Here is a 17,047-nt window from a genome sequence, read left to right on the forward strand (position 1 = left end):
TCATAAAGGGAAAAGATTTCTTGATTACCTATTTTGAGACAGTGAAAGAATCTGCAACAGAGGCAACCAATACAAAGGAAGCATTTTCATAGCACAAATGCTATTGTCATCCAAATATAGTTCTCTTAGCAGAACATGATTTTCCAGCCTTGGAAGCTAAATAGAGAAGAGAAGGTTATTTAAAATTAATGTAAATTAGAGAAACAACAATGGAATGCTTACCATCTGCTTTTCATCAATCATTATTAAATATAAGTAAAAAAACACATTTTGGATATATGTATTATCTTCTTATTATGTATATTATGTGTTAAATATTTTTCAATGTCCTCTACGTAGTCTGAATAGTCAATATAAATTAAAAAAAAAAGTGGGAGTCAAGAGCCACAATCTTACTACTTTATTTGTGCTGATTATTGAAAATAGTTTTCAGCTCCCATATGCATAAAAGAATCCTTGGCAGTAAAGATTATTATTTGTCCATTTAGCAAAGTACTTTTCTATTATATATGTTGCAGCAAGAATTTCAACGTCTGGAGAATCAGCATTCATGAAATTAAACTAAATTACTACTTATCTTTAATGACAATAGTACTTCACATCACTTTAAACAGAGAATAACACATAAAACAAGGAGGGAAATACAATAATTGAAGGGTCAATTTTTCAAGGACTTAGGAACAAGAAAAAACTTTACCACTGCTAGCCATTTTTACCTTTGAAAAAATCTCTCTCTGAAAGGAAAACATAACAAGACCAAAAAAACAAACAAACAAACAAACAAACAAACAAACAAAAACACCCCAGGCAAACAGAGCATTCTGAACATTCTGAATAACACTACTGTTAACAAAGATGTATGTACAATAAACATCCACTTAATTCAAAGCTTTTACCTCCTGTAGGTTATTGCCTTGTAACTTCAGAATTTGAAGTAGTCCACAACTCTCAATGCCTTCAATTTGTGTGAGATGATTAAAAGAGCAGTCTAGGTGTATGAGAGTAGGTGCTTCACAAAGACCTTTTGTGTTGATTAATTGATTATGATCCACATTTAATTGCTGAAGGTTTTTCAGTGACTCCAAACCACCTGAAAATTAAAGGTTTTAGCTGAGTTAAGCCATCCTGAAATAATAATATATTAAAAAAAAGTCTGGTTTTCGAGTACCAAGAAAATTCTAAAGTTTCAACATATTCATATTATATATAGTAACAATATTAGTCCTATACTTTAAAAAAAATAGTCTATTTTGACACTATCAAATATGCAGTGCGTACAGGTGATGAACTTCTGATCCAATTAACTAAGCGATAATAATAGTTCACAACCCCTTTAGAACTTCTGTTGGAACAGAACATTCTTTAAATTATAAACTATGCTTACTGTGCTTGAGGACTTTATAACCTATCCAGAATCCATCAGCTCTATGAAACACTGACAGCTCTCTTAAGATCACCCCCCAAAATGGAAACAGTATTTCTTTAAAAGTTAATTTTAAATAATTAATTTGTAAATGTTTTTAGAAAGCTCTCAGCAAGGTGATAATAAATTGTATTAATACCTAGGGCAGCCCAGCATTATTAATATAAATGCCTCCTGTTTAAGTATTTTTTTAACAAAGAAATGAAGAACCTTTATGAAGTACCTTTAAGTATAAACCTACACTTCTACAGTCATTATACTCACAACAAACTTACTCTTACCAGCTAAAGAGCAAGAATGTGTGATCTCTCCTACAAAAAGATGCAAAGGAAAACGCTCTTTTACCCATATTTATTTCAGAGTTTCTCACAAATCATTCTCTTACAATGGTAAAATCATACTCATTCCATGGTCTTACTATATGCCAGATGTTCTGTGATGGCTGCCTTTTTGGAGTACCAATGTGTCTGACTTGCTACAGGTCAAAGCAGTTTTTTCCTATACAGTAAAGTATAGTAGTAAAACTTCTGTGAGGGGGTATGCCTTTAAAAAACGCATTAAAAAAAAAAAAAAAAAAAAAAAAAAAGGAGTTGCTGATTTTACACTTCTTTCAGGTATTCCTCATAGGATTGTTTTATGTAATACTTTATCTCAGCTTTATGTAAACAAAAGCTTCCCAAGTTCCCATAAGCAAGTTGGGCAAACTATGCAGAAGTGAACATCTTTGTGATTATCCTCTGAGAATCAAATAGATTATAAAACTAAAGACCACATTGCCACTGAGGAAATTCTTCACTCTTAGAGTGGTGAGGCACTGGAACAGGTTGCCCAGAGAATCTGTGGATGCCCCACCCCTGGTAGTGTTCCAAGTTGGACTAGGCCCTGAGCAACTGATCTAGTAGGAGACATCCCTGCCCATGGCACATAGTTTGAATAACATATTCACCTGAAAAAGCATTGGATATTAAAGAGATAACATCCTATTCCTAAAACAAATGTTATATATTCTAACTTCAAAACGGTGCTTCAGGAAATAAATATACAAATCTTTAATTATTCTGAAAGAATTTCAAACATACACGACATACTACCCTGATTGTAAGATCGTGTTCGTATTTTCTTGTCCACTTTTTTTTTTTTTTTTTTTTCCCCTTGGATAAAAACAAAAAGGGAACTAGCACCATCTAGTGGTCTCAAAACAATTTCCTTTCAGACAGTATTAACAGCTTCCAAGACTTCCTCAGAACAGCAGTCTTTACGTTTCCACTACTAAGTTAACAGCATAGGAGTACTGGTAACTTTAAATGCACTGAATTGCCATGGAGTGGGACCGAGGACAAACTACACACAGAGTACGAGGAGTCAGAGTTAATAGAGGATCTGGAAATTTCATATTCTGCATACTGCACTAAGCACCTTTTTTTTACATCTCCTGTCTTGTTTAATTAGACTAGAAGTAATTCTAAACAGACATGCCCAGGCTACATACAGTGGCTGCATACAGTGGTTACAAATTGCTATGCACAGCTCCTGTCTATTAACTATTGATCTCTCGAGGTCCCTTCCAATCCCTTCAATTCTGTGATTCTGTGAAAGCAGTTCTGAAGTAAATTCTAGGTGCGACAACAATGTGCTTTCTTAAAAATAATAATTCCAAAGTGGCATTTAAGAGTATTTAAGAGTTACTCATTGCTATTTTTAGCACTACTAGGATTTTAGCCTACATACTACAGACATCCTGAGAAAGCATATTCTATAATTAAAGTCAAAATGCTAGTTTTTGTGTAAGAAAATTTTTACACAAAGCATCCATCTTCCAAATAGGAATGCACTGAAATTAAGTATATTGCTGATACGATTTTTCCACTTAAGTTTGTGAGCATGCAACCTTAAGTGGAAAATCATAACAGACATATTTCTTATACTTTAACTGTTATGTTAAGGGTTTTCTGGCAACTCTCATTTTTCCCTCTACTGATGCTATATTTTAAATGAGGACAAAAAAAAAAAATCAAAAAAAAAATTCAGAATGTGCTTGATGTTTCCAACAATAAGTTAATAAATCACAAGTATTACAAAAAAATATATATATTTTTTTTTAGGGGAAACAAAATCACACTCAAAAAAACCCAAATAAACAAAAAACACAAACAAACAAACAGCACAAGCCCTTTGTGGAAGCTGAATGAACAGACAACACTGTACACCATTGCAACTGTGAAAGGCAGATTCAAAGCTGATTTTTGTAAACATTTATTTAGCCACTCAAAATCATTAGAAACTTAGTTCAAATAGCACCACATTGCATAAAACAGAAAGTACAAAAGTATTTTTACAAGACTTCCACAGGAAGATACTACATTCCACACAGATGCCACAGTCCTAAATTCATCCACCAATACTACTAATTACTAATTATTATTACTAATAATAATTAATCTTGCAGACATTTCTATCGAGTGTGGTACATCTGAAAGAATCTTATCCAGCATTGTTGGCCACAAGGATACAAAGCCAATATTTATATTCACTTTGTTTCATCTTTCCCTGTTGGAATATTGATATGCTTTTGTAGCAAGCATTGATATTCCAGCACCCTTATTCACAAATAATATAAATTCTTCAAGAGTATTAATGTTACACGTGTTTTTAATGTTTCACAGATTAGCAAAAAATATTCAAAATATCAATATAAAACCTGCTAAATTTCCAGACTGTTTGTATGGGTTGGCTTTTTCTTCCCCTAAATTTCCTATTTCTCTTTCCTATACCATTGCCATTTATCACTGAATTGCACTATTCATCTTCACACTGATCCAATTTTGTGTTTTATGTTTGTGGGTTTTTAATGCAATGGAAACCACTTTATTAAAATATTTCATGTGAATGTGTTTAATTCATTAGCTTAAAAACTGTTTTATGTTGTTTTCCCACTGTCCAGGTAGCTCTCTACTACACATAATTTAAAGAGAATTAACAGTCTAAATCAGGACAAAAGAAATCAAAAATTACAGTCTATTTATCTCCCTTCCACTTCCAGCTCAGACTTCTTTCCAAATAATATCTTCAAACTCTGCACAGACCAAAAATACAACTAGAAATTCACCTTTTTAGTCTTCCCAAAACATTTTGCAATTCATACAAAATTGTTTGTTTCATCACATGCATTTTTTTCTTCATCATAAGAAAATACAATTTTATTTCAATTAATGAATCTCTGAAGATTTACTTCTGTTAATATTATAATCCTCAAATGATAGTGATCTGTATTTTGTTGGCTTTTACAAATTCCACAGTATATCATGTACTAAAACGCAAGTCCCTATAGCAATAGGGAGGCTGCTAAATCTTGTTCCATTCTATCTGCTGCTCTATCTTCCTGGAGAAAATTTACTACTTTCTTTCTTGAGAGCTCCCTTTCAAGTAATGATCTAGTAATTTACTACTAGCTTTTCCCAACTGTTAATGTTGCTTTTGAGGGACCCCTAATGGCCTTCCCTATGTATATGATTCTCAAATAACAATAAAAGTAACTTCTCCACTGAGGTACAGCAAGGATCTCAGTTATTCTCACTGCACTGCAGTTTCCTGACCTTTTGTCAGTTGAAAAGGTTCTGGATCCTCGTTACATTTATACCAAATCTACTTGACAAAAGGCTCACCATACAGTATTTATGGTTTGCCAGAAGCTGACCCACAATATCTACCAAAAGGCACTTCACAGGCAGAGAGGGAATAAAACAGGTAGAGAGGTAAATAGCTGTTCACTATATGAAAAATTCCTGTATGACCAACAGGTAACTCCTAGTCCAAAGTTTTTATGTACTGATGCATCTGTTGAGGTGTCTACAGTTACGTGAATTCTACCTGGTTGACTGCAGATAAATGGTATACCTGTTGCCTGCCATCTGTTGAGCCTAAAAAATATAACTAACTGCATCTGTAAATATAGCAAGTGTTGGCATACTTGCTATGGCTATAAGATTTGCATGACTGTATGCTAAACCAATTCTTTTCTCAGCTTTTGACCATTTATTTCTCATATTTTTTCTTTTTTTCTTTTTTTTTTTTTGACCATACTTATTGGATCTGGGGGGTGGAATGCATGGCAGTAGCTAAGCCATACTACAAATAAATGTGAATTTGAGTGTGATTTAAAATGCAGGAGTTTTCTGATCCATTTCATCATTCTCCTTGGGCTTAGCACCTGGCTGGCCCTGAATCCAAAGGAAGCACAATCCTGAATATAAACAGCACAAATATTCTCCTATACAAATTGGAATAATTTTTCATTAATTTTCTTACCAATTCGAGTGATTCTATTGTAGGAAAGTTCAAGATTTTGGAGATTTATGCAGCCATCTAAGCCACAAACTGATGAAATATGGTTCTTATTCAGAATTAGAATACAGAGATTTTCTAGATTTTCACAGTCAACCATCTCAATGCTGTTTTCCTGAAACAAAGCAAAATAAGAGTATCTGAAGTAGAGCAATGGAATTAAAGTGTAAAAATATGGTAGATTATCACCAGTGTTTATTTTTATCCCAAACTTCTGGCTAGGTGCAAGAACATTTCTATTTTTTTCCATTAAAACAATAATGTGTTTATTTTGTGTTCTACTGGGATTGAACAAAGATATATTTTGCACTGTATTCTGGCTCTGAAAATGCTCAGGGAGGTAATTCTGTTTATTATTTAAAGTATAACATTAAAAACAAACAAACAAAAAAAAAACCAGTTTTGGAAGAGGCAATATTTTATCTAGATATTTTATCTAGATTTTTTTTTGCTTATAAATACCGAATTAGAAAGACTGAAAGTTTAGACATGCATATTATGTTCTCATATTAGTATTTTATGTTTTGAGGTATCCCAAATTAAGAGATCTCAAATTTTACATTCTGAATAGATAAGCAAATTGGGAAAAGGACACAAGTATTTCAACCTACCCTGTTGCCCAGCTCTAATCACTGGACAGACAACACTGCTTTTAATTACATTTATTATCAGCTCTCTTCTCAGGATTATATTATTTAAATAGATAGATGAATAAACAAAAACATAGTGGAAAGAACAGTAGTGGCTGGGCAAGTAGAAACATTCAAGACTATTATAGATAACAGATAAGTAAGTTAATAATAACTAACTTTCTTATGAATTGGTGTTAAAAGACAAGAAAAAATTTAAAAAGAATTGTTCCATATAAATCATAAAGTTCCAGAGCCAAGGTACGTCATATATCAAAGTGTTTTCCTTAGTTATTAGAAGTTAAATTTACAATGCCTTGATAAGACAATGTACAGTAAAAAGTACCCAGAGATTATGCCTCTAGTAATATGTCATTTCATTCCTTGAGCATCTGTGTAATTTTCACTAATATCCATGGTGTGTATAGCAAAGGATTCTCTCCTACGTACTCCTCCCTAAGCTGTGCTATGGTGAACAGCACCTATCCATTAATTAATCAGACAGAATGAGATAATGAGGATAGATCACCAAGCCATACTAATTCTAGACTGATACTATCATGCACTTTTCTTAGTATACTTTGGCTCTTTTGTGGGATGTTGTTTTAGTAACACATATTGCTATATAAAACACAAATCTGCTGCTGTAATTGTTCACTTTTGGGAACAGTTGTTGATACTCCTATGCTTTTAAAGCACTAAAGGCTTTTACAGCTTTTATTTGCTGCAACAGGACCAAACCACAGACTTTGACCTTTTCGAGGTAGAAATGATCAGACTGATGCTTGGACTTGGCGATTTTGAAGGTCTTTTACAATGTAGATGATTGTATGTTTCTATGATTCCATATTCATTTGGATGCAATTGCATAACCACCTGAGCAGTAAAATCAACAGTTTTCACTCCAGTTATGATAAAGAATCAATTATGCCTGATACCTCCACGTTGATATACTTCAAGTCTTTGCAGCTACTTAGTCCTTCCAGTGCAACTAGACCACAGCGTCTCAGAGTCAAAACTTGAAGATTTGAACACTCAGACAACGTTGAGAGGCTACAAGCAGGCAAATCTTCAAGTGTTAGTTCTGTGACCTACATGTATTTGATGATAAATAAGATTAATTGTTGCTATACGGAACATATCATTATACAATGTCATATGTCTTTAAAAAGAGAGACAAAAACTACTTTTTACTAGAACTTTAGAAAATGCAAACAACAAATATGTTAACTCTTTCATACAGATGGGTCTGATCTGTTAAATAGGAAAATATATTATAAAAACAATGTTTGATTTGATTTTAATATCCACACTAAGATAAATAAAACTGATGTTCTACTAAAGATATTGAATTTGAATGGATGGAAACTAAGAAAAAAAATAATAGTATGAATTGCTTCACATCACGCTACCATACATAAAGAGAGAGTGTGCAAGAACAGATGAAAATAGTTCAGTTAGAAAGAGTGTGTAGTCCGGTATGTCATCTCAGACTGGATGTGAAGAGGAGAGCACAAAGCAAGCATACAGGGATACTCAGTGCTGGAAAGCAACAGGTGTTCTTTACAGCAAAACACCATCTATAAGCTGATCAGCAATGTCTTGCTTCTGGAAGAGGCTATAGTCTTCTCAAAACTCTGAAGATAAACAAGCAAGAGATGAAACACAGAGCCTTATACAATGGCAAAACCACTTTAGTTTAGCTGAAGATAGGAGCTGGAAGCTCCTGCCATTTACAGTCTTAAGATGCTGTCAGTCATCTGAAGACACACCAGTGTGCTCCACTATGCTCACAGGAATTCAAACATCATTCTCATTTCCCTTATCTTGCATTTGTGCAGAGGAACAACTCCCACTACATCCTACCCAACAATAATTTTCTATTCTTCCAAAACAGCATTCTGCTGTAAAAAAACAAACAAACCAAAACAAAACAAACAAAACAAACAACGACACACACAAAAACTAAAAATACCAAAATGTAGTGAAAGTTTAACTTCCCATTTCATTCTAAATCTGTATAGTTACCTGCTGCAGAGTACTCCAAGGGCCACTATGCATTATCTTCTGTATACTTAATGGAGGCATCTTGCTAACTGAAGTTTTCCTTGGTCGTTTTTTAATATTTGATTTCTTTCTTTTGTTTTCCTCATATATTTTAGACCATGATTTACATGTGTTCATCCAATTTATTCTCTTTTTTTCAATATCATCAGGCAGAATTAGTTTATTGGAATGATCAGTGACCTCTTGAATTCTGTCCCAGATCTCCCTGACTTCCTTATTAGCATCTTCCACTAGAAACAGAGATTTCTTTGTTGTTCCAGACTGATAAAATTTATCTTTGACTCCTCTATTACCAGCATTTGACTGGGTATTTGATGAATTGCTGCGTGTATTTCCTACCATGTCAGTAGCTTCAAAATTAACAGATTCATGCTTCAAAGTGTTCATACTTGAAGCTTTATCAAGTTCCCCAGTTTGTGAGTAATTTTCTTCTATGCCTATTACTGAATTCATATAAAGGTTTTCATTATTTACTTGAGAAGAGTCTTCCTTCTTCTCAGAGCTCAGCATATTTGTTGGTGTCAGTTTTCCTTCTGTAGGAATCATCCAATTATTTGTTTCATCCATCAGTTCAGTCTGTTTTTCTTTTTGTTCCTCTATTTGCTTTTTTAGTTCCTTTTTCTCTTCTATTATTACTTTCCTATTTTCTGTCTGTTCCTCTTTTATGCTTTCTTTGTTGTCTTCTCCAGTTTCAGTCATCATAGCTTTTGCTATTTTTTCTCTTGATCGTCTCTGTTCTTCTCTTCTTATTTGCAGCTGTTTGTCTCTTTCAAGTCTCAGGCTTGCTTTCTTTTTCTCATATTCCTCACGCCTCCTTACCTGTTCCAAATATTTCTCTCTTTCTAGTTCTCCTCGTCTTCTTTTTTCCTCTTCTTTTTTTTGACTCCTTTCTTCCATTTGCCTTTTCATTTTTTCCTCTTTTACCTTAACTTCTCTCTCAATTTCTTCTTGTGCTTTCTTCGCCTTTTGTATTTTATCTTTCCACTCTTTTAAAATAGGACCATATTTTTTATGGACTAAAAGTGTTCTGAATCTAGCTTGGATTTTTACAGCCGCTGTATTCCTTTGTTCTGCCAGGCGTTTTCTTTCTTTTTCTTTCTGCTCTTCAGAGGCCTTTTTCTCCTCTTCCATTTGCAACTGTAGCTTCATGATCAGTTCCTATGACAAAACAACAACTGGGAAGGACTTCAAACACTTTTGAAATAAGACATGTATTAGCATACTTTTACTATTAATAAACAGCATCTGGTTTATTAACTGTTACAGAATAACATTCATTCTCAAATATGACAGTAGCTTCACAGTATTTGACAAAATCTCATTGTACAACCTTACCTCATGTTGCATCATTTTGTCTCTCCAAGCTTTCTTTTCCTTCTGTAACTCATCTTCCATCACAGTTTGTTGTTTCTGTACAATAAATCAATTAAAATAAACGCTGTATAAAACCTATTGTACAAGACATCCTCTCTTCAAACTCCCATAACTTGACTTTACAATCATCCACTTCAGTGAATGTCTGAATTCAGATGAGAAACTTAGGTGTGTGAGTCTCAAAATAAACCTAACACTCTGATCAATAATAGCAGAGTTGGTCATGTACTGAAAGATGCGTAACATCAGAGAGTTAGCATCTTGGTATTTGGCCCAAACAACTGCCACCCTCCTCTATATTGTACTACTTCAAATTTTGCCCTATTATTGAAAATGAAAACCATGGTAATGAAACAAACATTCAAAGAACAGGTACATTACAGCAACAGAACAGAAACAGAAGTTCTGAAAGTAGCATGAAAAATCACTCTGTGATGGTATGTTACTGATAATCCTACAATCTTTCAAACAGGAATTTTGTTCAGTGAATGTACTGGGTCTGGCTGGCAGGAAGTTAACTTTCCCTGTAGTGACCCATACAATGCAGTACTCTGCCCTGATATCACACTAATGTTTTGTCTATTGCTGAGCAGTGCTGGCACAGCAACAAGACTTCCTCTAAACCCTCCCTCCACCCCACCCCCCCACACCCTTATCCCCCCCACCAAAGCCAGTAGGCTGGAGGTGGGCAAGAAGTGGGGAGGGGACATCACCAGGGCCGCTGACCTAAACCGACCAAAGAGATAAACAAGTCAAAATGGGAGTCATATTTTGTTTTGATGGAACTCAGTGGATGAAGCCTGACTCAGCCTTCCAGACATAGACAAGAAAAAGGAGTATAGGAACTTGTACCCAGATGAAGAACAACTTGAGCTAAATTGAATGATTTTTCATCTAAACATGAAATAAGGGTTAGAGGTCAAAAGTATTTTCCAATAAGGCACTGCGACCACTGTTTGTGAGTAATTTAGCACATTTCCAGTACTTTTGCTGGTATCATATAGTAAAAATTCAGTACAGGCAAAGCCTAAAGAATAATTTACTATTTAAAATAGTAAATCAATTCACTGTTTATCAAAGAAAACAGAAAAGAAAAAAAAAAAAAAAAAAGGAATCCCAACAGATGATGGTACTTACATCTTATACCTTCCTTTGGTATCACAAGAACACAAGCAGATAGTTTAGGATGGTCATAGACTTTGTGACAATACTCTCTTTTTTTTGCATTAAATCTTGAATTCAATTAATCTAGGCAGCAACAACATATTGGCTTAAGTATCATTAATTACCTTGTGCAGAAGCTCTAACTCCATTCTTTCAGCCTCAAATTGCTCCAGACGCTGCACCCTTCTGGCATGTTCTTCTTCATTCTCTTTTTCCTGTGCTTCCCTCTCAGCTTTCCACTTTTTCCTCTTCTCATCTTCAAGCTCACTTTGTCTTTTCTCCCACTGCTCAAATTCTTGTCTACATTTTTCTTCTATTTCAGGGTAAGTAATGCTTATGCCCATTTCAACATCAGCTACAAATTTGTAATCAGCCAAGCAAACATTTAATTTAATTTAATAATTCAAGAGGAGAATAAATAGTACTTATGCATTGGAGAAGAATAAATGGTACTTATGCATTAACAAGAAAATACTACAAAAACGATCTTGTGCTGATTTAGCCAGCAATGTATACCCCCATGGAAATCGGAACTACAAGTCTTTTCTATTAGTGATGTCATGATGTATAATAATGATGTACATTTACTATTGCAACCTCAGATTCTACCACAATCATGCCTATTCCACCAATGCATATATCAGGATTACACATTGGCTTCAGGATAAATGCCTTCTGTGGGTATCAGAAGGTTTTGTTTTTTTTTTTTTTTATAACTGATCCACTCTACCCCAAAATATACAATGGCCATGGTGAAGGGAAACATTCCAATGTGACTATAAAAAATAAAACAAGTTGCAGCCAAAGCACAACATGCTTAGTGCCTCCAATCCAGCTACCACTTGTATTTTATTTTATTTTTTAATAATTATTTCAATCATTCTGGGGTAGTATTTTTGAAACAGGTTTCTATCAAGACATTGAAAAGAAAGATTGTATTGTGATCCTTAAATTAGATAAAAGCACAAGCATATGTCATGTACATCCAATCCCTGAAGTCTGTTGCATATTGTAACATTAAATTCTTTACAAAGAATATTATGATACTTGTGAAAACAGAAAAGCAGAAAATAGTGATAAAGATCAACACAAACAAATAATGCATTTGCTTACCTGCAACAAAATGGTCATCAGTGACCACTTCTTCATTGGTGGACTGACTGTTATACCTAGGTGTTATAGCAATCTGCAAATCTTCATTTTCAATTTTAAAAAATACCTAATAGGGTTTAATATTATCATTAAGAAACAAGCAATGAAATTTAAAACAGAATATTATAAAAATCCTCCAGAACAAGAATAATCTTCCCATCATATGACAAGTATAATAATATCAAACTTACTGATGAATAGCATCCTTAAAAACTGAGTAATGCAAGCACATCAGTCAAAAATTGTTTTCCAGAGTAAGAAATACTAGAGCAATTCCCCAAAATCACAGTATTTTGTGCAGAATTATTTATATATAAATATTATTATTTTTTAAAATGTATTTTGCATTTTGAACTGGAAAAATATGTGTTTTGCATTTGTTTTTTGTTTTACTTTCTGTGGAAGTAAGCACTACATTTATGCATCAATGCTGTTCTAGACATAGCCAAAGAACTAGTTACTTACTAAATTTTTAAGTTGTCTATTTGAAACAAGGTTTGCTGTATTTTTTTTTCCATTTATTTATTTTTTATTTGCAAGAAGTAATCTATTCCTGCTTATTTATTTATTCCTGCTTATCTGTTCATCACATGCTTGGGATATACATTAATATTTGTAATATAGCTGAAGTTATAGTAATTAGAAAAAAAAACACAACAGCAATCTTGCTTTTTTAAACAATGTTCCTCTGAGAATAATAATTCTTCTTCACAAAAAGTGCTCACATTATAAAAGAGGTGACAAATTAAAAGTGATTAAATTAAACACACGTTTGTGTTTTTCTACAAACTTCAGCAAGGTATTCACTTTAATCCCATTAAAATATGAGGTTCATAACTCTTGATTTGTCCTTGAAAGTTACAGGTTTTATTATGTTAACATTTCCTATGAAATAACGAGATATATTAGGTACAAGATTAACAGTAACACATCCTTCAGTCATCATAAAAATAATAAGGTTAGAGAAGTTTAAAACTATTCTAATACTATTAAGATAATATTCTGGGAATCAATAGCAAAGGATTATTTAGTTGTTTGTTTGTTTTAATTTTGTTGATTTTTATGCTCAGCATTTCAAGCACTGATAAAGAAAATTGATTCCAAATTTTAAATCTTATAGATACGGTGTATTACAATTGAGTCCCAATTCTGAAGAATAACATACACAAACTCAATACCATATGGTTAGTCTAATAGGAATAAAACTGAACACATCTATGTCTCTTCAGGAGGCCAACTAACCAAGCTTAAATTATCTAAATTACAGAATAGAACTTTGTTCACTATAAATATTAATTAAATTAAATAGAGAATACCCTTTCTTTATTTTTTTCGAGATCTTCTTTATATTCAGCAGCCAACTCTGATAAGTGATCTGAAGCATGGCAAGGAACTATGTCATAATTGTTACCTAAAGAAGAAAAATATTTAATCTAGTACACTGAGAGAAATTGTGTAGCAGTACCCAGTTCTGCTCTAGCTACACTGTTTAGTGTACTTACACTAAGCTTACACTATAAAGAAATAAACCATATTTTTTCTTTACTTTTTTTCTTTAAAACAAAACAAAACCACAAAGCATTGATCAAACATATATGGGAGTCACTCTTACAGATTAAAAGCAGCAGATACATGTAACTGGAACACACACAATGATTCTGTACGAACCTAATGTGTGCAAACTGTATCTGCAAAAAAATTCTACAGCATAAAATGGTGGAACATAGGCTGGGTAGAAAAATACAGGAGAACTTAAAAAAGACAGGTCAAAAACTGACAAAAAAATGCAAAAGTAATGAAAAAAGAGTAACTGCCTATTACAAAAAGGATGAAAAGAAACATTCCCCAAATATCAAACCGTAGAGACAACATTGAACTTTTGTTCACAAAGACCACTACACTAAATAATTTTGAAACCCATGATGCTGTGAATAACTAAAACGGACCAGACAATTCCAGGTGTCTAATATAACTATGAGCTTGGCTTCAGTCACACAGTAGGCAGCGGAAGATTGGTCCCAATTACAAAGCCTTTTCATTCAGTGATGGCTTGAATATCTCTACAGACAGACTTTAAACATCCTTTGGGGCTCAATTGTATCTGCACTTTTAATTTCAGCTCATAGTGACTGCATCTCAGATTCTCGTGAAGAACCTGGCCTAGGTCCTGTTTCAGAAAATGATCCCATAACTTGCCTTGATCTATAGATTAGCATTAGATGAACTTTTAGGAAAAAAATAAATTCATACTGAAAGGTTAACCTGAGAAGACAGCATTGCATGATTCTATTTCTAGAGATTCAGTATGCTTTCAGAAGCTGATGCGATAGGTTTCACTACTTGCTCTACTTAAAAGTTTGTATAGGTTTTACTACCTGTTCTACTTAAAAGCTTGTATTGTTTTACTGATGATTGTATATTGATAATATAACTTCCATGGGCAATATGAGGTGCATACGTATTTTAACTCTGATCCCTGCTTACCTGTAGTTTCATCATCTTCTAAGTCTTGCAGTATAATCTTTTCAGCATCTTGATTTCTGTTTTTTATGAAGTCTAAGTAGGAGACAATCAATTCTGGCAATTCATCTGAAATCTAGAAAAGCATGATGTTTCACATAAATTCTACATTTTCAACTGACTGCCACAACTATATGCAAATACATAATATATAAGAACGTAGACTCCTACAGACTTCTCCTTTAAAGCACTGATGAAAATTTACTAGTAGCTGCTACCAAAATTTTTCCCAGTTTCTGTACTGGGAATTCCCACTCTTCCCATTGCCTTGTCATCCAATCAACAATCAATAATTTTCATTTTTATTTACATTTTAATTAAAATAAAATCAGAACACATAATAGTTACTTACCTTCTGCTATCACCAGAAACATTGTTCAATTAACATTTTCTTTGTAACCAGCTTGGACCAAGAAATTAAGAAAAGCATCAAGGTAAAAATTAACCAATACACATGAAATATAGAATCTTCTTCATAAAGATATTACAACTCTTTCAAAAAACAAATCAATTTCAAAATTGGTGATATAAACATTTAAAGTATGCATATACACCAGATGTTTCAAATTACTTTATTACATAGATACTTTCTATTCAAATTTCAAAAATTTAAAAATTTCAAATTTCAAAAGTCTTTGCAAGGAGTGGGGAAAATGGACTGCCTTCTCTAGATTTGCAAATTGCTGTAAATATTGATGGCGTTTAGCATAAATAATCAACACTGATGTCTTAGCCTGCCTTTATTCATATCAAATATGAATATTAACCAAATTAATGGTTACATATGCACCAAATAGTCTACTCTAATATCCTGCAGACCTATTTCTTTTGCCATGAGTCTGAAAGATCAAAGTAAATGAAAAAAGGCCTAAATAACTAATCACATTTAAGAGGAAAGTCTTTACCCCAAAAAATAAGTCCAACAAAAAAAAAAAAGGGACTTCAAGCACCAATTTGTATGAAATCAATAACAGGAAGTCTTCAAACATAGGTCTCTTGTAGCATTTAAATACACATTTAAATGAATACACATGGGTTTATTTATCCAGGTTTAATCTACCTTTTTAGCTTTAAAAAACAAAAACTTCTAGCTTCAGATTCTAAAATAAATTTATTATAAAATAATTTATATTTATATATAAAACAATACTTTTTATAAATAAGCTATTGGCCTGTTTTCTCACTTAAACAGAATATTGATGCTCATCTCTTTTATTTTCTTGTCACCACTGAAGGTTACATTTTTCACAAAGCCGTACTACTTAGACTGCTTCTGAGAAATCCTCAGGTTTGGTATGTCAGGAAAAAGTTCATTCACTAGTTAGGCCTCCTGAAGCCTGTATTACTTTCAAGCATAAATAAAAGCAGTGTGAGCTCATAAAATACTTACTGTGTCAATGTCACTCAAAGCTTTCTCTGATACCTCTGCGTTAGGATCATCCGCTTCAAAGGAAGAAACACTGATTCCGTCTAATTCAATTTCTATTTCTTTTTCAATTCTTTCAATGTCTTCTGACATTCTGCTTTCCATAGCATGTTATATGCTTTCAAAGCTACACAAAGAAAATATCAACTTCTAGAACTGCATGAACCAAACTAAAGAGGGTGCTCATTTAGCATAAATTTATTGAGATATAGATATTGAACATTAGACTTAGAATATGAAAAGAAATAGCGTAACTTTGTTCTGAACACTTCAGACTACTGAGTAAACAAGCAAAATGTAAGAAAAACGTTAGTTTGTGGTAAGAGAATGTCTGGCGCATAGTCCAACCCTAAGCTCGGGGAGGGGAAGCAGCTCACGCCCGCTCCTTCGCAGGCACCGAGCATCCCCGCCGCTCGCCGGGGATGGGACAGATGGGACACGCTGAGCGCACCTCAGCCTCCCCGATCCTACAACTCCCAGAGGGCACCGCGGAAGAGCACCTGCCAACTGCCGCCGCTGCTCCACGGGAGGGCTGGGGAGCGAGCCACCCCTCTACATGCTGGGAGCTGTAGTCCGCCCCTCTGCGCACTCGTTGCCCGCGGGTCTCCGCGACCTGCTCCGAGTGGCTACTCACTTCTCGTGCAGCCACCCTTCTACCGGAGCCAACACTTTCCCGGTCGCCGCGGAAGCAGGCCGATCGGCCCTCCACCTGGAGGCCTCGCAGCCACGAACTGCGGCAATAGGCGAGAGCGCCGCAACGCCGCCGCTGCCCTGGGAGCGTCACCACGGCAACGGGAAACAGACGCTCGGAAGACAAGCGGGAGGGCCCAAGCTTCGCCAGCATTCGGCGATTCGCGCCCGGGGTGTGGGGGCGCCCCCCTCGGAATTCAGCTGTGCCGGGGTCGTCTGCGAGGGACGAAACACCCCGCCACCATTTCTGTCGTGTCCTTG

The 17,047-nt window shown here is 34.4% G+C and overlaps 1 protein-coding gene across 1 annotated transcript in view; it reads right to left on the reverse strand.

The window, feature by feature from the left end:
- The window catches only part of LRRIQ1 (leucine rich repeats and IQ motif containing 1), a 111,853-nt gene extending 95,034 nt beyond the window's left edge, over nucleotides 1–16,819 (reverse strand). Inside the window, exons 1-12 of the mRNA XM_032208223.1 lie at nucleotides 16,731–16,819; nucleotides 16,061–16,223; nucleotides 14,635–14,746; nucleotides 13,467–13,561; nucleotides 12,112–12,217; nucleotides 11,124–11,353; nucleotides 9,796–9,870; nucleotides 8,422–9,618; nucleotides 7,332–7,484; nucleotides 5,729–5,879; nucleotides 897–1,090; nucleotides 29–156 (exon numbers count right to left, since the gene is read on the reverse strand). Coding sequence (XP_032064114.1) covers nucleotides 29–156; nucleotides 897–1,090; nucleotides 5,729–5,879; nucleotides 7,332–7,484; nucleotides 8,422–9,618; nucleotides 9,796–9,870; nucleotides 11,124–11,353; nucleotides 12,112–12,217; nucleotides 13,467–13,561; nucleotides 14,635–14,746; nucleotides 16,061–16,201 — 2,582 coding nt within the window. The 5' untranslated portion in view covers nucleotides 16,202–16,223; nucleotides 16,731–16,819. The remainder of the gene's footprint in view (nucleotides 1–28; nucleotides 157–896; nucleotides 1,091–5,728; nucleotides 5,880–7,331; nucleotides 7,485–8,421; nucleotides 9,619–9,795; nucleotides 9,871–11,123; nucleotides 11,354–12,111; nucleotides 12,218–13,466; nucleotides 13,562–14,634; nucleotides 14,747–16,060; nucleotides 16,224–16,730) is intronic.
- Between the last annotated feature and the right edge of the window lie 228 nt (nucleotides 16,820–17,047).

Source organism: Aythya fuligula, chromosome 1, assembly GCF_009819795.1.
Source record: "Aythya fuligula isolate bAytFul2 chromosome 1, bAytFul2.pri, whole genome shotgun sequence".
Lineage (NCBI taxonomy): Eukaryota > Metazoa > Chordata > Aves > Anseriformes > Anatidae > Aythya > Aythya fuligula.